The sequence below is a fragment of the Telopea speciosissima genome, chromosome 4 (assembly GCF_018873765.1).
Source record: "Telopea speciosissima isolate NSW1024214 ecotype Mountain lineage chromosome 4, Tspe_v1, whole genome shotgun sequence".
In the NCBI taxonomy this organism is placed as follows: Eukaryota; Viridiplantae; Streptophyta; class Magnoliopsida; order Proteales; family Proteaceae; genus Telopea; species Telopea speciosissima.
In genome coordinates, this window is record NC_057919.1 from 25,619,327 (window position 1) to 25,640,852 (window position 21,526).

At 42.3% G+C, this 21,526-nt stretch overlaps 1 protein-coding gene across 5 annotated transcripts in view; it reads right to left on the minus strand.

Moving 5' to 3' along the window:
• Positions 1-21,526, minus strand: part of LOC122660178 (dynamin-related protein 3A-like) — a 61,976-nt gene that overhangs the window by 38,919 nt on the left and 1,531 nt on the right. For all 5 annotated transcript variants that reach the window (XR_006332642.1, XM_043855373.1, XM_043855375.1 and 2 more), the window contains exons 5-6: positions 16,358-16,426; positions 16,195-16,254 (exon numbers count right to left, since the gene is read on the minus strand). Coding sequence is in view for 4 of the 5 variants with exons in the window: in XM_043855373.1 (XP_043711308.1) it covers positions 16,195-16,254; positions 16,358-16,426 (129 nt within the window). In the remaining variant the exon portion in view is untranslated. The remainder of the gene's footprint in view (positions 1-16,194; positions 16,255-16,357; positions 16,427-21,526) is intronic.

Consider the following 21,526-nt stretch of genomic DNA (forward strand, 5'->3'; position numbering starts at 1 on the left):
GTACGAAAGGGAGGAAACAATATGTATATCATACAGGAGCTCTAACACGGCGGATAAATAATTCAACATCTGCCCGCTCCCAGGGAGCAGTTCCAACATGGTATCAGATCAGGGAGGGGTCACGGTATCGAGTCCCCCTGGGAGCGGGCAGGTGTTAAAAAATTATTAATTCACCCATGTCCCCCTTTGGATAGTCTGCCGTGTTAGAGCTCCTGTATGATATACATATTGTTTCCTCCCTTTCCTACAAGGTCGGTCTTTTAGAGGAAGCGGTTCCAACATGGTCAGAGCAGGTAGGGGTCACGGTATCGAGTCCCCCTGGTAGCGGGCAGGTGTTAAATTATTTATCTACCCGTGTCCCCCTTTGGATAGTTCGCCGTGTTAGAGCTCTTGTATGAAATACATATTGTTTCCTCCCTTTCCTACAAGGTCGGCCTTTTAGAGGAAGCGCTTTCTACAACCTCCTCTCAGTGAGTCACTTAACCGAATACTTAAATTGTTGTCACATTTTTCCTTCTTATTGTCTTTTTCAAGATTTGGTTACGAAGAGGATTATTGGAAATGGGTGTGAGGAGAAAGGGCTCTATCTTCTTGACCCCAAGCCATTTTTTTTAAAGAAGCTCAGTCATTTTTTGCGGGCATAGTGGAAGTAGTACAATTGATTTTGTGATGCTTCATGATTTGGCATTAGCGTTTGGGACATCCCTCTATTTATGTTATGATAAAAAATTACCTCACTTGTTCTCTTCTACATCTAGTTCCCATGTGTTTCAATGGGAGCCATGTTTTTGCACTAAGCATTGCAAATCTCAATATCCCTACCATGGTAATTGTACAGCTGCTCCTTTTCATATTGCGCACTCTAATGTTTGGGGGCCTGCTCGGCTGCTCCCCACACTTCTTTATTTGGTTATGGTTATTTTGTTGAAACACAAAATACCTACTTACGTCTTCTTGTTAAAACACAAAACAACGTTGTTGATGCTTTCAAAAACTTCTACCAGATGGTTTGCACCCAATGTTGTATTAGACTCAAGATTGTTCACTTTGATAGAGAAGAGTTTATGTATGAGGGCTCCAAATTTTTTTCTTCCGATAATGGTACTGCCCATAAGCTTGCATGTGTGGACACACCCCAACATAATGGGGTGGCTGTGCGTAAAAATCATCATTTATTGGAAATCACCAGAAGCTTTATGTTTGGTATGCATGCCCCTAAAACTTTTTGGTTTGGTGTTATCCTTGCTGCCACCTTAATGAATCGTATGTCATCCAGTATCCTTGGTCTTAAGTCTCCTTTAGAAGTCATTTCTCCCCATGCTTCTGCTTTCTCTCTTCCCCCCAAATTGTTTGGGTGCCTATGCTATGTTCATGTTAATAAATTTGCATGTACTAAACTTGATTCTAAAGCTCTCAAATGCACTTTTGTTGGCTACTCTCTTTCAATGTTTAAAATCGCATTTCGTTTCGGTATTTCGGTCAAAATATTGTATTTTTTCTGCAAGGTTTCAGTAGGTCATTTCGGTGGGTTTTAGGCCAAGTTAAGGCTCGAAACTTCATGGAAACCCTATTTTAGGCTTTATAAACACATGTAAATGTTCAAATTACAAAAATAATCACCTAAAGTGGTGTAGATTTGCACCATTGATTGGCAGTATACGGTCGAATCCTAATGTATAATTAATATAATTACACATACATTATACATACACATTGTTTAAGACTTTAAGTACTAGAGGACATAATAACTAATAAGCAATTTAAACAAGTAAATTCACTTGGAAACATAAATTCAATGACTCATAAGTCATAATATCAAGTACAATAAGTCAATAACATCGATATTCCAAATTCCCAATACAAGTCAAGTAGTCATCAAGTGACTCAAATGTCTACAAATAAAAATTACTCTGCCATCCAGAATCGACCCCACTTATAGTCCAATGGAGCCAACGTGCATTGTTCTCCGACTGTAGGACATATGAATGCCACGTCATAGTCTGGGAGAAGAAACGTGTAGTCATCCACAATTAACATGTAAATAGCATCATAAACATGTTGAAGGTAACGTATCCTAGGATAGGGGTCACCAAAGTGTGAAGAACCATGACTACCCACTGATCCACTGTGATATGACGGCTCTAGGAGCATGTACGGGTATGGCTGGTGGGTTGGGTAGGAGAAGATGTCACCCATAAAAGACGATCCACTACGTCCCTAGATGTGGCGAAGATTCGAAGGCCGGTTCAAAAATCACCAAAGAGAAGTGAAGGAGGTAGAAATGGGTGGAAGAAAATGAAAAAAGCAAGCCTTGTGAGCTCTTGGTTGAAATTTCGACCGAGACTCACGAGATTTTGACATTTTATAACTTGGGTTTGTAACATCTTGCCGATATTTCGGCAAGATGTTACAAAGTACTGAAATTTCGTGAAATGACCGAAATCTCCACCGAGTTATTGTATTTTTTCATTTCAAAGTGGTGTTTCGTTTCGGTCAGACCGAGATACTCGAGATTCTCGAAATCTCGATTGAGTTTTAACGAGTTTTTGTACTATGCTCTCTTGTTATTAAAGGCTATAAGTGCTACCATCCATCTTCTAGGAAGCAGTTTATCTCTAAAGATGTTACCTTCTTTGAGTCTGTGCTCGTCTTTTCTCCCCATATGCCATCTGTTCAGGGGAAGAGTGGAAGTGAAGCGGTGGCTGTTGTCCACTACCCTTTTCCAACCATTGCCTATTCTTCCTTTCCATGTCAATATGGGAACGAACAGTGGGTGTAGATGATGTAATAGATCCAAGGGAGTTGATATAGAAGAGAAACCTAACATTGAGCAGATGACAAGGAGGAGTTACTTGTGTACAAAAAAAGGGAGAGGCAGACCTGCCAAGAATCCTCTTCGGATCCTCATTCGGAGCCCCTACTTCCTGACTTAGGTAACATTCCGTCCCTTCCTTATGAGTTAGAACTTCCCATTGTTGCTCGGAAAGGAACAAGAGCTTATACTAATCCTATATCCAAGACTGTTTTCTATCGTAGAACACTCTCTCAACTGTTCTTTACTAAACTCCTATTCCCAAGAATGTCACTGAGGAAGATATGAGTGAAGAATTGTACCTGGGAGCTTATTTATCTTCTAGAGGGGAGAGTCCCGGTAGGATATAGATGGGTTTATTCAATCAAACCCCAATCAGATGGCACAATTAAAAGACATATCATAAGATAGGTAGCCAAAATATACAGTTAAGCATATGGAATAAAATTTGACTATTAACAACTGATAAGGGTTCTTTTATCAATGGCACCTAATCGAGACTGGCCACTATATTAGTTGGATGTGAAGAATACATTCCTCCATGGAGACCTGAAAGAGGAAGTGTATATGCAGATCCCTTCGGACTTCAAGTTTCCCACAATTGAAGGCATGTGTGTCATCTTAAGAACGATCTATATGGTCTCAAATAGTCCCCATATGCTTTGTTTGAGAGGTTAGACAAGCTATACTGAAGAATGGATACACTCATAGTCAAGCTGACCTTACGCTATTTACCCGACAAGGTAGTGGTAACATCACAATTGTAATCGTCTATGTGGATGACATTATGTTAACAAAAAACTACAAGAAAGAAATGAAGAGACTTAAATCCTACTTAGCTCAACACTTTGAGATTAAGGACTTTGGACTCTTGAAATATTTTTTGGGAATTGAAGTGCCAAGGTCACAGAAGAGTATAAATATCTGTCAGAGGAAGTTTATGTTGGACCTGTTGAAGGAGACGGGGACACTGGGATGTAAACCAGCTAGTCACCTATTAAGCAAAAACATAAGCTAGGTAAAGACTGTGGGCAGTCTCTAATCGATGCAAGGAAGTATCAAATATTAGTGGGAAAGTTGATCTATCTCGCTCTGACTCACCCTTGTATTGTTTATGTTGTTAAGTTGGTGAGTCAGTTTATGCATGCTCCTAGTAGTGGGTATTTAGATGCTGAGTATCGCTATCGCGTCCTCAAGTATTTGAATTCTAGTTAGTAAAAGGACTGTTGTACACTAGACATCTTTGACGATTGAAGGTAATACTGATGCAGATTGGGCAGGTTATGTTTCTCAAAAAAGGTTTACATCAGGATATTAAACATTTGTAGGTGGGAACCAGTTTACAGTACAAAAACAGTCTGTTGTGGATAGATCAAATGCAAAGGCCGAGTTTAGAGCCATGGCGCATTGAATATGCAAGCTCCTATGGTTCAAAAAATTAGTTCAAGAATTGGGGTTTGAGACCGAGGGCTCCATACAACTGTATTGTGACAACAAGGCTGCTACAAGCATAGCTCATAACCCTGTACGACACAACCGTACAAAGCACATTAAGGTTGATCATCATTTCATTAAGGAAAAATTGACTTTGGTTACATCAGCACACCATTTGTGAAGACAGGTAACCAATTGGCTGATGTTTTCACTAAAGGGATCAATTCTCTTCAATTAAATATCATCTTGCAAGCTAGGCACGTATGATATTTATCCACCAGCTTGAGGGGGAGTGTTACAGTACATGTTGTGAGGGTAGAAAGGGTACTTTGGTAAAATAAGTATGTATTTGACCTCCTTAAGTATCCTTATGTTTTTTTTTTGATGAATAAAAATTTAAATACGAAGAAAAAAGAAGGAATATACAAGCCCAAGGGCAAACAAAGCCGAAGCTAGGAACTAGCTAGGGCGCAAAATGGATAGAGGGAGACCCCAGGATACAACAATGAGCCTGTTCTTTGGGGAATCCTTCACATCCGACGGGGGGAGGGACCTGATCTTAGACGAAACATCAAAAAAGATGGCCTTCCAAATCGTGTCGAAAGAGCGGGAGTTGGACGTCCATCTTCTAAGGTTGTGTTCCATCCAAATGTGGGAGATAGTGGCACAAAAGGCAATCTTGCCAACCGAATCACAAATCGACTTACCACCGAACGTCATGTCAATCCAAATCCATTCCCTGCTGAGGGGAAGGGGGGAGCGCCGACCTGGCCAACAATGGCAAAGAACACAGGACCAGATGGAAGAAGCAAAGGGGCAGGTGAAAAACAGGTGATCTGCATCTTCAGCCCCATTCCAGCAGAGACAGCACCTGGGGGGGACCTGAATATGCCGATAAATGAGGAAGGCTTGTGTGGGGAGGCAATTTGCAAGGGCGCGCCAAGCGGTGAGGCTATGGCGGGGGATGTGGCCTCTAAACCAAACAACTCTGTGCCAAGGACAAGGGGTCCCTCTATGTCTAACCAAGTCCCAAGCGGAGTGAGAGGTGAATCTGCCGGAGGGGGAGGGGAGCCACAAGATGGTGTCACCTCTACCGCGGTGCCCGGGGGGATGGCGGGGAGGGAGCTCCACAGGTCGGCGAGGTGGGGAAGGGAGAGGGGGGGACCAAGAGCCACTGGTGATGATAGAGGCAACAGGGGCAGATCTGTCCAAACCGGAGGAGTAGATATCCCGGGGGCTCACAATGGAATAGAGGACACCAGAAGGGTGCCATTTGTCCAGCCAAAGCAAGGTGGTCGAACCATCATCAATCCTGCAAGAAATGGTGTCCCTGGCTAAATGCCTCACCTGGAGAATTCTGCGCCAAGCCCAGGAGGAGTCAGCCCTTGGGCTAACAGACCAAATGGAGTCTCTACGGAGGGGCCCTGCATAAACCCAAGAAGTCCAGATGCTGGTTTTGTTGGTGAGGAGCTTCCAAATAAGCTTGCTGGAACCAGCAATGTTGACATCATTAATTCTCTTGAGCCCGAGGCCTCCTTCAGATTTGGGGACACAAAGGAAAGCCCAACTCATGGGATGAAGGAACCTAGCTGAGTCCACACCCTTCCAGAGGAAAGCACACATAATAGATTCAGCCGCCTTGATGGTAGCCTTTGGGAGGCCAAAAACACCACTCCAATAGATGTAGCAAGACTGGAGCACCGATCGAATGAGCTTGAGGTGACCTGCATAGGATAAGAGCTTGGCTTTCCAAAGCTGCAACCTCTTGCGAAGGAGATCCAAGATGGGGGAGCAGGGGTGGGCTCAAAGTCTGGCAGGGGATGAGGGGAAGGCCAAGGTAGCGGACTGGTAAGGTGCCAATGGTAAAGCCAGTGAGGGAGGAGAGGGAAGCTTTGGTGGTATCATCGACTCCGGCAAGGAAGATTTGGGACTTTAGAAGGTTGATGCCGAGCCCAGAAAGGCCCTGAAAAAGGTTAAGGGAGGACATGATGGACTCAATGGAGAGGGGGTCAGCCTTGGAGAAGATCATAAGATCATCAGCGAAGGCAAGGTGAGTCAGGTTGGTAGGCTTACATTTAGGGATGGGGGAAATGAGGTGAAGGTCGGTTTTGGATTGGATGCTGCGGGAGAGAACCTCCAGGGAAAGGCAAAAGAGAAAAGGAGAGAGGGGACAACCTTGGCGAATACCAACAGAGGAGGGGAAAAAACCAGCCGGGCTGCCATTCAGAAGAACAGAGAAGCGAGGGGTGGAGATGCAGGAGTGGATCCAGTTAACAAAGATGGTAGGGAAGGACATCTTGAGGAGGACTTGGGAGATGAAATCCCAACGGATGGAGTCAAAAGCCTTATGGATGTCAATTTTCAAAAGGGCAGACAGAGAGTGGGATTTGCGGTTGAACCCTCGAACAATTTCCTGGCAAAGGATGATATTATCCGAGATGCTTCGCCCAGCAATGAAGGCAGATTGGTTGGAACTGACAAGGGAGTCAATGACAAGGCTGAGCCAGTTGGCGAGAATTTTAGCAATGAACTTGTAAAGGAGATTACAGAGGGAGATGGGTCTAAAGTCAGACATTGACGAGGCTCCAGAGGACTTGGGGATGAGGCAGAGAAAGGTATGATTGATGCTTTGGATCTGATGAGGGTTGAAGAAGAAGCTCTTAATGGCAGTGAAAAGCTCGACACCGATGATGTCCCAGCAAGTGGAGAAGAACCCCATGCTGAACCCATCAGGGCCGGGAGCTTTGCTAGCCTTGTGGGAGCGAACAGCAGAGGTGATTCAGAGTCGGAGGGGATGGAGCTGAGGGAGCTGAGGAGGTGGGGGGGGATGAATTTGTTGAGCAAGTCAACAGGAAGGGAGGATAGGGTGGAGGCAGGGGGCAAAAAATACCAATGAAATAGTTCACAGCTTCAGATTTGATGGCATCAACAGAGGAGAGGACCAAGCCATCAGAGGAGGTAAGAGAAAGGATGGAATTGGAGTTGGAGTGGGCTTTACGGGATCGGTGGAAGAAGGCGGTGTTCGAATCGCCGAGCTCAAGCCATTTGATTCTGGATTTTTGCTTAAGGAAACTTTCTTCTTGGGAGAACGAGGAGGACAGCTCAAAGGTAGCAAGGATTTCGTCCTCAGCGAGGGAAGAGTTGAGGGGATCAGACTGGAGGCGGAGTTGGATGGAGGAGAGGGTGTCCCGACAAGAGGAGACACGAGAAGATTTGTTGCCAAAGGTGGAAGAATTCCAAGATTTGAGAGCCATCTTGACATTTTTGAGCTTTTTAGAGAAGGTGAGGAGAGGGGAGGAGAAGGAGTGGACAGGGATGTTCCAAGCGGCTTGGACAGCAGGGAGGAAGCCAGGGTGGGAGGACCACATGTAAAAGAACTTGAAGGGTTTAGGGCTAAAGGATAAGAATGGTAGGACAAAAAGAGATATGGGGGAATGGTCAGAAAGACCAGGAAGGTCAAAGAAGGCATAAGAGGAAGGAAGGGAGGAGAGCCAAGGATCATTGACGAGGACTCTGTCAAGCTTGCAGGCAACTCTGTCGATGCCAGAGCGCTTGTTGTGCCAGGTGAGATCAGCACCCGACCATCTGAGGTCGTTAAGACTAGAGTCTTCAAGACAAGAGTTAAAAGTTGTAACGGCTTGGAGGTCGATAGGAGAGCCACCCAACTTTTCATGACTAAAGCGGACAACATTGAAGTCTACTCCAATGCCCCAGGGAGAGGAACCAACAGACAAAGAAATGGATCGGATGTCATCCCAGAGAGGAATCCTATCCGGGTAGCGGTTGAGGGCGTAGACCGTGGTGAAGAAGAGGTGGCTGTGAAGGTGGTCAAAAATGCTGAGATGGAGTAATTGGGAGGTGGAGGATGAGACCGAGATATGAAGTTTGGAGGGATCCCAAAGAATCCATATTCAACCGCAAGGAGAATGGTCATAGTTCGTTAGGAAGGACCAAGAGGGGGCAAGTAAGTAGGCAATCCGGGACGAATTGGGTTCAAGCACCTTGGTTTCAAGGAGGCAGCAAAGGGGGGATTTGGAGGGTTTGAGTTGAGCACGGATCTCAGCTTGTTTGGCCGGAGCATTTAGCCCACGAACATTCCAAATAGTCCAAGGGATCATAAGAGGTGAGGGGGAGGTTGCAGCCAACCAGAGGAGGAACTAACTCTGGACCCCGGTGGAACACTACGGGGCCTGAAACGGTAATCTTTCAAAGGGGGAAAGCAAACCAGGGAGGGGCTGAACCGAGTGGAACCGGTAAGGGGAACAGTGACTGGGTCAACAGGCTTAAGCCGGTTTGGTTCAAAGGAGATGAGGGGGTTAAGTGGGCTAAAGTGATGGGGTGATAGTTCGGGTCATCTGAAGTCGGGTTTAAGTGAAATGGGACAAGGGGAGAGGGATAGGGTTCTGTTGGGACACGTGGAAAGGTCAAAAAGGTTTTTTTGGGAGAAGGGGTCGTTGGGGGCAGCAAAGGGGGTAGGTAAGAGCTGGGAATGGGGGGGCAGTGGTGGTTAGCAGTGGTAGGGCTGAGGTTTCTGATAACGAAAGGGGAAGGGGTACGAAGCAGAGGCAAAAGGGGTTTTGCAGAGGGATCTGCAATAGGAGACTTCGGATCATCGTTGCAGGTCTTCTAAGGCTCAAGGAGAGTAGGTGAGACAGCGACATCACCATCGGCGTCAGGATTGAGACTCAGGAGAGCAGCAAATCTGTTGTGTCCAGCGTCAAGAGAACAGTGTGGTAGGTGTGCATCGGGCAACTTGCCGTGGGAGGAAGCCTCGTCTAGGCCCCGGAGTCTTCTCCGGCGGCGGTTTCTCTGTTTTTTCCGGCCACGAGAGGGGATAGGAGAGCCACTTGCTTCCAGGGCTATGGGAGACTTCCTTGGCTGTTCCGCAGCTGCATCGAAATCAGAGCCAAGCGAGGTATCCCCTGTTGCAGTTATAACAGAAGTCGGGGCAGGCCGGGAGACCCTGTTTCGGCAGCATCAGCTTCAAGTACTTCATCAGAAGGCGAAGCAGCACGGAGATCATCAACTAAGGCCCCAACCTCGACCGAAGACTCAGGAGCAGGAAGGGAGGGGGTCGAGGTGGTCTTGGAGGTGAGAGGACCAGGAGCGCAGTGCTTCAAGGTGTGGCCGAAAAGTTTGCAGTCGGAGCAGTGATGAGGCAGGCCCTCATAAAGAACTGGCTGAGTGAAGCAGTGGCCATCTTCTTCTTGGATGGTGACGAAATCAGGAGGAGGGTCATCAACACTGAGTTCGAGATAGATTCGAGCAAAGGAAAGATGGTCCATTCTCTTGGTGCGCTCGTCGGAGAAGAGGGGTTTGCCGATGTCGATCTTGTGTAATCTTGACATTTCTTTTCTCAAGTTAGTAAATATAGGGGAGTGATATCGATTCCTCCCCAAGGGTGTTCTTATGCAAACTTTTTCTCTTTTGTCCTCATCTCCTTTCTTCTCATCTTGTTCTCTTCTATTGTTTTGAACTCTCTGATATATGCATCAAATATGAACTTGACATTTCCTATGCCAATTCAATTAGTTCCTATGCATAACCTACTGAAATAATGAATTTACCAGTTCATTCCCTTCTTCCCATATTCGGTTCTGGCATCATTATACCTCTTTTTATCCTCTGTTTATTTAGTCCTGTACCATGTCTTAAAACAATCTTTCTTGGTTTTAATGGCTGCTTGGACCCCATATCGTTCCACCACCAAGTCTCCCTAGGGGTCTGACAACTACCCTTCACTTCCCCTAGCACATCTTTGGCAACCCTCTTAATACAAGTCATCATCTCATTCTATATCGCATTGGTGTCTCCCTCAAAGTACTACTTTCCTTGTTTGACCACATTATCAGTAAATATCCTTAGGGACTCCCCTTTTAGTCTCCACCACAGCACCACATTATTTTAGGGTACAAAAAAGTAGTAGGGACATGCATGCCAAATAACAAACTCCTAGTGACTTCCAATAAATGGCAATTTTTCCTCTCAGCTACCCCATTCTGCACAAGAGAGCTGATGGATAATGCCATTATCGGTGAAAAAAAAAAGTTGGGAAAATTACACGATTAGCTAACATTAGGTTTCAATTTACAAAATTATCCACCCAATCTTTTATTTAACTAAATTAACCAAAATCAAGATTAATATTACAAAACTAACCACAATAGTGCTTCTCCTTCAACCACACACGTTTTTTTTTTATGTTATTACCCCTTCTCTCTACCCTGCTACTCATGGATCACCACCACCTCCTCCTGCGCCTTACCACCACTGCCTCCTTTGGCATGAACATCTTGCATTTGCCAACAGGAAGCTTGAGAGCCATCAAAGAGAACTCAAATCCATCCCTCCATACCGTCGGAAAGTTCGTCTTTCAGTATCTATAATTTCTCCCTTCGTTCCAGGCTTCCAGCAGGCATGTTCTTGTTCTTCAAGATCTTTACGGCTTAGAGCTATCTCCTTAGGGTTTCTACATCTCTCTCTCTCTCTCTCTCTGTCTTTATGTGGACATGCTCAAGCCGTCAGCACGAGCTGGAGAGACAACCCCTAAAAACATACCTGAGATGGGGATCTCGTTTAGTACACGGTTTTGTCCCAACGGAAAAGAAACTTCAAAGGAAAATTTCTGGATTCTTGTCGGTAATGAATCAAATTCGATTACTGATTGGAATTCCTTACCCTCTGTACACACCTTTGGGTTCTTAATTTACAGTTAAGTTTAATCTATGAAGTGACAGTAATTGTTCTTTCCGCTGCTTTATGATGTGGATTATTGAAGCTTGCAAGATCTTTCAGTTTGTTTGAAATTGGTGAAGACTATTTTGAAACAGGGTCCTTGAGTGTGTGGAACTGTGGATTCTTCTCCGTCATTCAGCTCACAATGGGTCTGCAATTGTTCACGCAAAGTCCCAAGAAACCCAACTTTGCTCCTAACTGTATAAGTGTTTTAAGTGGAACGGTAGTATTGGGCTGTTCTTGAATGTAAAATTTCTTCACTTTCAGAATCTAGACTGAGAGAGAGAGAGAGAGTAACCAACAGTGTTCCAGGCAGAAGCGTTGAAACAGAGTTGCCGAACTGTTTAAACAGAGAACTTTCATTTCACCGATCCGAGGCTTCAACCAGAATATGAATCATGAATGGCACATTCGACAAGAGGTGGGTTTCAGATCAAAATGGTGGATCCACACCACCTTCGTGCCAAACGCGGCAAAGAAGTTCGCAATTCATCATTGACGATGATGGTCTCGGATATGGTGATGATGGGCAGGAGGAAGATTGAACCCAATCAGGCCTTCCTCTGTCCTTGGATGAATCCGAAGCAAAGAAAGAAAGGCCCGTGAGGATACTAGGCAAATCATGGAAATCACCAAAGGTGATGCACAAATCAAAAACTGAGGCTGTGGAGCCGTGGAGGGAGACGAGGTAGAGAAGGAGAACGGGGGCAAAAATGTAAAAAGGTAGGCATCCATAGAATAAGATACTGTTTTGGCTAGTTTTGTAATACCCATTCTTAATTTGGGTAATTTAGTTAAACAAAAGATTGTGTGGCTAATTTGGTTAACTGAAACACAATCTTGGCTAATCTTGTAATTTTCCCAAAAAAGTTTTGGAATCCACCATACATATACCCCCCCCTCTTTATCAGAGGGAACAATTTTAATTATAGTGTCAAATTGAGTGCAGATCATTTGATAGAAGTTTTTGAAAGCATCATAAACCTCAGTTTTATGACATCAAAAAGGTCCATGTAGTCCAGGAACAATCATCAACAAATGATACAAAATAATGATAGCCAAATAAAGAGGTAGAGGGAGCAGGTCCCCAAACATCAATATGCACAATATAAAAAGGAACAGTTGATCTATTACCATGGTAAGGATAAGAAGAACGATATATTTAGCAAACAAACAATATTCACACTGAAATACATGGGAAGTCGAAATAGAAAAAAACAAATAAGACAATTGTTTTTCATAACAACAAAAGAGGGATGGCCTATGTGTTGATGCCAAAGCATCACAAAATCACCAATGTTGTTGTCACTAAGCATACACACATAAGACTGAGCTGTAGTCAAAAAGGATGTCCAGGGTTCAAGAAAGTAGAGCCCTTTCTCCTCACGTCTACTGCTAATAATCCTCTTTGTCACCAAATCCTGAAGAGGTGAATCAAAAGAAAAGAAGGTGCCACAATAATTCAAGGTTTTGGTCAAGTGACGGACAGATAATAGGTTAGTGGCAAAGTTAGGAACATGAAGAACAAAATCAAGGGAAATGGAAGAGGTAACATGAACACTACCCTTACCAGAAATAGAGGAAAGGGAACCATCGACAACTCTAACCTTATTCCTACCAGAGCAGACAAAATATGTACCATAACAATGGGACATACCAATCATGTGATTAGTGACTTTAGAGACAATGACCCAAGAGTAAGCAGTGGAAGCAGCTGTTGTAGAGACTTGCAAGGTTGAAGTAGAAGGATCTAGCACTGTGGAGGAGGAAGAGGAGCTGCTCAACTGTGATATAACCCGTCAAAAAGTTACAAGGTCTTCCCTTGTGAGAGAGTCGTGGTCTGCCTGTAGTCCAAATGTGTACTCAATATGTTCAGTTTTAGTCATCATTGTGTGTGCTCTGGCTCCCCCCTCTCCACGCATACTAGTACATGCAAGTCTAGAAGGACGGCCATGGAGCACCCAACAGCTCTTTTTGGTGTGCTCAAGTTTCCCCTAGTGGTCACATCTGAATTTATCTCTGTCATCTCCATAATGTAGCCCTTGGCCTCTTCCCCCAACATGCCAATCTTTATGGGGAGCTAGAGGAAAGTGCAGATCTTCTAGAGTACAATGTCCATGGCCACTCTTCAAGTCTCCTCACTTTGCCAATAGCTACACACTTCATCTAAAGATGGAAGGGATAACCGGCCCAAAATTTGTACCCAGATTGACTCATACTCCAGGTTCAACCCACCAAGTAGAATCAGAATACGTTCCTCAAGTGTGCTCCTATGGGTTGCGGCCACAAATTCCACCCTCCAAAACCATATTTGGATTGCGCCTCAATTATATCAACTGTACTCAAACTGTTAGATAATTATAGTCGATGATAACAGCACTGTTCCAATCACTATTTTTTTTCACTGAATCTGACGCCCCATAGCAATTGCACCTTCTATGTACCTTTGCTTTATCCTCGGGGTTGGACAGTTAGAGGTCCCTATAGTGATCGTACTCCTCCCAAAGGCCAATAACTAAGTTATAATATTCAGAAATAGTCTAGCCCTGTCACCTTACTTCATTGTGATGACCTTCTGAAGGAGTTGGTGGACCTTAGCCGAGTCACCCACTCGGTTAAACGTATTAGAGACACTATCCCAAATATCCTTGGCAGTCTCCTTTCTCATAAACCTCCTAGCAATCTCAGGTTTCATGGAGAAAATCAACCAAGTCATAACGATTGAGTTCACAGTCTCCCATTTAGATACATTGGATCACTTGAATCAAGAGCCTTAATGGTACCAGTAATGTACCCTAGCTTCCCCCCGACTTCGTAGAGAGTCTAGAGACAACTTTATTGAGTGAGCCCAATATAAACAGTTGGTGTTGTCCAGCTTCACAATGGATATCAGGGTATTGGGGTTCTCTAAGGTAATCAGACTGGGGTTGGTACCAATTGAACCACCAGTCGAAGCTTCCATTGGTCCACTGACCTCCAACATAATATACGAACACACTTAGAAAGTCGGTTTGATATCCAAACCAAATGGGGAGTACACTCTACCCAAATTCTTCTGCCCAGTACTAAAAGAAATTCAGCAAGAAAGCAAACCTTGGAAACTTGAAGAAAATCAAATCACATACACCTTTCACAGTGTATCTTCATCCCATAACAACAAAGTCTCAAATGATGTAACTCACCAACCAATAGCAACCAAACATCACAACACCAAGCATTTCAGACAAAACAAAGATCAAAAACCCAAATTGGCGGTACCCAGTAGATTTTGATAGGATGAGTTGTTCTTCAAGCCTCCAACAGCACATAACTTCAGTAACCAAGACTATGGGGAGTTGAAAGCTACCCCTGGGCAATTCTAGCAAGCCCAGCCCCACTCCCAAATGTTGCTTGATGAGAGAGAAACAAGAACTCCAATGAGAAGCTGGCGGTAACAGTGTATAGGCTTCCTTAATCCTTATTCTTCAAATGGCCTTCACAACCTCCAATCTTCTTCCATTAGGTCTTCTAGTTGATAGGAGAACTCCATTAGACCTTCTAAGTGTGTTCTTCTTACATGTTATAACCTCTATTGGAACCCTCTACTCTTCTAGGGTTCCAAAGAGAGGTACAAAGGATGTGCAAGCTTGGTTGACTCTCAAACAGTGTATAGGCTTCCTTAATCCTTATTCTTCAAATGGCCTTCACAACCTCCAATCTTCTTCCATTAGGTCTTCTAGTTGATAGGAGAACTCCATTAGACCTTCTAAGTGTGTTCTTCTTACATGTTATAACCTCTATTGGAACTCTCTACTCTTCTAGGGTTCCAAAGAGAGGTACAAAGGATGTGCAAGCTTGGTTGACTCTCAAACCAAGCTCTGATACCAAGTTGGAAATATTGCAAGGGTCAATTTAAGAGAAGAGAAGAAAGAAGAAAGAAGAAAGGAGAAGGTAAGAGCTTAAAAGAGAAGTGGAGAATTTGTGAGGGAGAAAGAAGTGTGTAACTGAATGAGGGAGAGAATAGATTTCTCTCCCCTAAATTCATTTACTAACATGTTCTATTAGGAATTACATAAATCTCCCTAGGGAGGTAAAAGGTAAAACGTAAAAGTACAATACAAGACAAGGTAATAAACCAGTGCCCAAAGTACCCTTGTTACATAAACTCTAACACTATGACCTAATAACATTAGGATATCTGAAAATAAAATCATAATGGATAAATTATATTACTATTCTGTGAAGCAAAGAATTTTTTAGTTTCTTCATTTTGGGCAGCAAAATATTTTTGGTGTTCTGAGTTGAAAATTGTGTCAAGACTCAGGATTTGATGTGGGTCTAGTGAATTATATTATTATTCTGCATAAAATTTTGCCCATTAAAATCACCAAATTTAACTTTGAGCTGTTCTATTTTATCTTTTAGAACTTAGAAGTCATTTACATATAAATCCCCCATCACTTTATTTTGGCCAATCTTTTCAAGGGTACCAAACCTGGCTATTTTGCATGATGTTGATGTCATCTGAAAGGTCATTCAATTTCTTTCCAACAAGATCAAGATCTTGTCAATCTAAGTTGATTCATGTAAGAGTTATAGCCACAGGCCCACAACACTGAAAAGGTGTCAAACTGCACATTTGTTTTTTCAGAATCATAAATTGGTTAGAAGTCCAGACTCTATACAAATTGTACTTCAATTTCTGATGGCAAATGGTATATTTTTCCGCTGCTTTAGATAATGTTTTTCTACTTTGATCAACTTCTGAGTATGTTTTCTAAATTCCTTAGTTATATAGCTTAGGAACCCTAGGTTTGATTGCCTATGTCTATTTTCTTCTCTTTTTGTTTTGCACCTTTCTTTGACTTCCATTTAGTTATTCTTGCTGCAATTAGATCAAGGATTTGGTTATTCCATGAAAAGAGGAAACAAGTTGCCAGTAGTTTCCCCATGCATGGAATCCCTAATAGGCAGTGAACAATGGAATAGGGACGCTACATAAGGACTAAATGAATTGTGCTGTATCCAAAACTAACATTGGACATTGAAAGAGAGTCTTCACTGACATAAATGCCAGTTTTTCCTTTTAGCTTTTTTCTTAATCAGTATTAAGAGAGAAAAAAAATGACACTATTATGGAGGTTTGAATTTTTTACAAAGCAGAACCATATAACAATACGAATTAAACGCAATCCTAAGAATTATACAAAGCAAACATCAAAAGTAAAACCAACCTGATTCAACTTTTTTGCCAACTGAGGAATGCCACAGCGATCAGAAAGACCATGATATACCTGTTATGGATGGATAGCATTCAACAGTGTTATGTTAGTTGCAATTCAAAACTACTCAACAAGTAACAAGATCAAGGTGATCATTTGGTAAAGAGATAGTTACAGGACGATTCCAAAAGAAGTTCTCTTCATATGCAAGTGCTTCCGCAATGCTCTGGTTTTGGTTAATGTCCTATGACAGCAAATGAAAGTTAAGTATACCAAATTAACTGGATAAAAAAGACCATATATCTAATCTACAATGTATCTAATTTTCCTTTAGTATTGAATGAAAACACCAAAGTGAATTGCAGATAATATTATGAATATAAAATCAACAAAGCAACTATTTTAGTTTGTGTTCCATTGCCCAGCTAGTCAAACCGGTAGGCCAAGGATTGATCTTAGAACTCACTTTTCAATCAAACCTGTTGATTTAGTCAATGGAATAGTCAAAATTGGAGATTTAGATAATTGGACTTCTAATCAACTAAGTGTTGCAAGGTGTCCATCAAACCCACAATTTTTAATTAATATTATTATATTCATTTAATTTGCATAATCATTAACAGGCTATGGTTGTCTTTAGGTTTTCACCTAAAATTGTACTCGACTAGGGATAGGGCTGGACTTCTTGTTCATATGATCGTCACACCACGTGTCCTTCGGAATTTGGGGATTCCAAGACATAGCCACATGGGTGTGAGTGCATACGGTGTGTGCATAGTACAGGATCATATGAGAGTCTTGCATGTTCTAAAAAATGTTCTCATCCAATCACTGACACAATCTCTGGAGTATGGCAGTAATTATTTTAGATGCCTATAATCCCTTATGTGAAATTGTTTAGTGGAGGGACTGATGTGCAATTAATTTGATTAAATTGTGTATTTCTAATTCATTGGGGAGTTAATGGTATTAACTTAACAATTAAAATCTTTATAATATTGTTAATGAGACTAATAAATATTATAAGATGTTTGGATTAGGTAAGATACCCAATGGGATCCTACCTCTTCCCACTTTTGTAGCATACAAGGACACTAGGGCTTGACAAGACCACTTGCCATTGGGATTAAGAATCCCAAAAGCACACTAACTGGGAAGCTCATTCTAAGTGGGCAACCCAGATTATAAAAGAGAAGGGGGGAGCACCTAACGATTTTTGCAGGCCAACCTACCAGCTCACCTGCGCAAGCAGGCATGCCAATTCGCCCGCAAGTGCAGGCCAGCCCATAGTTAGTAAGTTCGGGAATGGCAATAATACGGGAACGGATACGTACGGCAGTTAAACGGACTGTACAGCAATATACTTTTCAAAAAATCCGGCGTAATAAAACGGTACGGCAATAATATGATACGTGTTTAATACGGTTGCACTGTAAAAATCCGGGAGCAAAAATACGGGCATATATTCACTATGCAAAACCAGTTTACAGACCAAATCTGTCCTTGATCAAGGTAGCAAATTTTTTAAGGGGGAATGTTTGACTTGCAGCAAGTAGCTGCTTAGCTAAATCTTATAGGCCTCTGCTAATTGTCTAATCAGAAAATAAAAAATTAAACAAATCAGAATGGAGTAGAAAGGAACTAGGAAACCTAAACCCCATTCCCTCTATCTTTGGTTTCTTATTCTTTCCCCTGGTGTTTTTTGGATTTGACGAAAACAAGATGAACCCAGTGGAAGGAAAAGAGGAAATAAATTACATGCGATCCAGTGTTTTAAAACCCAAAAGCACTCCTCAACTTGAAACTCAGAGATGGAGAAGAATGGAGGGGAAAATACCTTAACGAATTGCTGCTGCAAGTGCACCGCTGCAATCACCGGCCTGAAGAATGCAAGAAGCACCACTGCAATTGCCGGCTTGAACGCTAGAAGTACCGCTGCAATCGCCGGCTTGAAGAACGCAGGAAGCACCGCTGCAATCGCCGGCCTGAAGAACGCAAGAAGAGGAAGAAGAGACAGAGGAATGGAAAAGGGGAACCAGCCGCTGGAGAAGAGACGAGGGTTTGGACGTTTGGTTAGTGGTAGATTTTAGTTTAATTTTAATCTAACGGTTAGTATTAGATAGGTTTAACAGTTAAGATAGATTTTAGTTTTATATATATATTATATATATATAAGCAAATGTATTATTCGTGTATGACACGCGTATTATTCGTGTATAATACGTCAACCCTTAACAGTCGTGTATTTATCTGACTCTTAAGTATTATACGCAATACGGCATATTTTCCGTTCATACATTTGGCTAGGAGTATAATACGTGTATTATACACGTATTTACTAACTATGGGCCAGCCCGCCTGGCCTGCCTTCTCCTGTGCCCACGGCATGCCCCTTCCCCTGCCTGTGGGTGTTATGGTGTCTGCAGGTTTAGAACCTGTAGGTACACATAAAATAAATTATTATGCAAGCCCACAGTCAAGCCTCAGTCTTTCCATCAGACGGAGTCTAAGGCTTTTATATTCACAGCTCTCTCGATAAGTCCATGGCCGATTCTTGTAAGGATCTACCAACTGCTAATGACATAATGGATAAACTGAAGGAGCTTTTTGGCAAGCAAAATAGACACACTCGCTATCAGCTCCATAGTTGTCAAGGCGTCGCCGATGCCTAGGCGTCCAGCCGCCTTGGCCGACTTGGGCGCCTTGGACGCCTTGGCCACCTAATTGGTGTCGCCTTGAATTTGGACCCCCTCCAACGCCTTGGGTCGCCAAGACGCCGTGACAACTATTATTCAACTCACCGGATTTCTTCATAGAACAAAAATGTCCCAAGGAAATCCAGTGATTGATCATGTGATGAAGACAAGAAATCTCTTTCAACAACTGTAATTCCTTGGAACTTCTTATGATCTTGAGTACAAGATCGATGTCATCCTTAATTCCCTGCTCTCCTTCTTCAGCTCATTCTTATCTAATTTCAATATGAACAAGTTGGTTTTGAGTTAACTGAGTTAGGCAATATGTTGCAAGAAGCAGAGACGCTATTAAAGCAGAAGGAAGTGGTCATGGCTACAAAGCTTAGGCTCTCCTCTTCTAAGCCAGAAAGCAAAAGGAAGAAGAAGGGTAAGACCCTCAAGGTTAAAAGTGGGGCAGTGGAAAAGAAAAAGAACCCCCCCGAAAAAGGAAATTGTTTCAATTGCGGGAAGGACGGACACTGGAAGCGGAACTGCCACTCTTATTTGGCATCTCTGAAGAAGAAGCCAGAAGATAAAGAAAAAATAATTTTGATTCTCTTACCTTTTTAAATCAAGTTTATCAGTAGAACCTACTGACTCATGGTTGATGGACTCTGGGTCTACCACCCAAATTTGCAATATGTTGCAAAGGTTCCCGCTGACAAGAATGAAGTGCGCCTCAAGCATACCAACCACAGTTTTTTGATAGAAAATTATATCATTAATCACTCCAATATCTAGCTTCAAAACCCTACATCAATGGATCAACTTACTTTTTCATTAATCCCCAAATATGAAAATTTGATGTGTCATTTACCAGCCAAAAGAGTTAAAAGCACCATGCGGAGGACCTAAACACACCGATGCAAACAAAATTACATAGTTCATCTAGTATTCTTTTTTGTTTACAAATTGAGAAGTTGGACTTTTCTAATAATAATAAAAAGGAGAATTGAATAGAAAAGCAAAAAAAAAAAATGAAAAACTAAGGATATTATTCTCTTGCAGTCGGAGCTCACCCATTCATCAAAAAAATTACTACAGCTAGACGAAAACATGACACCAAAAACATGCAGCATATTGTAATTATTAGTTGTCAGCTTATGGCCAAAACTTATGCAGACCCACCCACATGGCATATTAAATCTTGATCTAAGAATGTTGTACTGCATTGCACATAAAAAAGGAAACAGGACACCAGCAAGGAAAAATTTTCCCACTTCATCTTCATTTCAACGACCTCCTAGAGTGTGTGTGTGTGTGGGGGGGGGGGGGAATTTCTTCTCAAAAATTTCACTCCCTCAAAACAAAACCAAACTATAGCATATGGAGACTGCTCCAGTGGAGACTGACCGAAGCATATATTGCTTATTATTTGCTTCTACTGAGCCCAGTTTTTTTTACAGCTGACCTCAGATATATTTTCACAAAGGCCTTCTCTAAATTAAGACCTTATATGACTCTATGACAAGGAATGAGGACGAATATTCTCCAAGGAAGGAGGTTTCGGGAAGCTTTTTCTCCCAACCGTGGAGCTTCATGTAGGTTGTTGGCTTCTTATAAAGCCTTGAGTACAGATTAATTAATGGAGCATGGTTTCCTGATGGCAAAAGATGCATTATGTGCAAAACATATTTGTCGCGGTGTCTAGGCGACCCAAGGCGTTGGAGAGGGTCCAAAATCAAGGAAAGTTTTCACCATCTATTAATTCATTTGATGTGGAAACAGAATTTTGAGGCTTCTTAACCACATTACTTGAGGGAGAATGGCTTTCCCAGAAATTCAATGGAAGGTCTTCATGTTTTGGTTATGTACTGTACATGTAAATGGTCACAACTATTTGAGGCATACCAAAGGAGAGAATTTTTTCTTCTTTGATAAATAATGAAGCTTTATTGTTGTTAATAGGTGGATGAGGAATCAAATGATTTTCAAATATACAGTACTAAAGAATTGGTTTCCTCGATAACGCAGCGTGGCTAGATACAAGCCCCTTAGGTTACTAGGTTAATGCATGGACCTCAGGAATCCCTTACAAGCCCATGTACAGGCGGTATTCAATGAAGAGGGTACATTCCTCCAAGTCCATCCCCAACAAACATTCTCTCAATGTTTTTTTTATTTATTTATTTTGTAATATCCCATTTAACTTTCTCATGTTGTAAACGAGAGTTTTGACCTAGAGAACCTTGTCCTATAAAAATAAAAAAAAAAGGGCCCATGGCCATTCATTTTCAAATTGATGAAATAATGAGATTTAATTTACCCTCCTACAAGAAAAGGAAAGAATGAGAATTTTGCTCTGCAACAGTGTTTGCCTCGTAAGTTTGACTCTTCATGGATGGTAAGACTCTATACGGTGGTGAAACTCCACAATGACCAATCAATTAAGTTGTAAGTATACTTTAAGATTGCTACCCCCCCCCCCCCAAACCAAAAAAAAAATAAAAAAAAGAACTTACTTTTTCCTTTCATTTCTTTCATCTTCTATTTCACTAGCACCATTCCCATGATTGCAACCCTAACCCCCTCCACATACAGGTCTCATCTTTGGGCCACCCCCAATAGTTACACTTTCCAATCAATTTAGATAGATTTATGACAGTGGA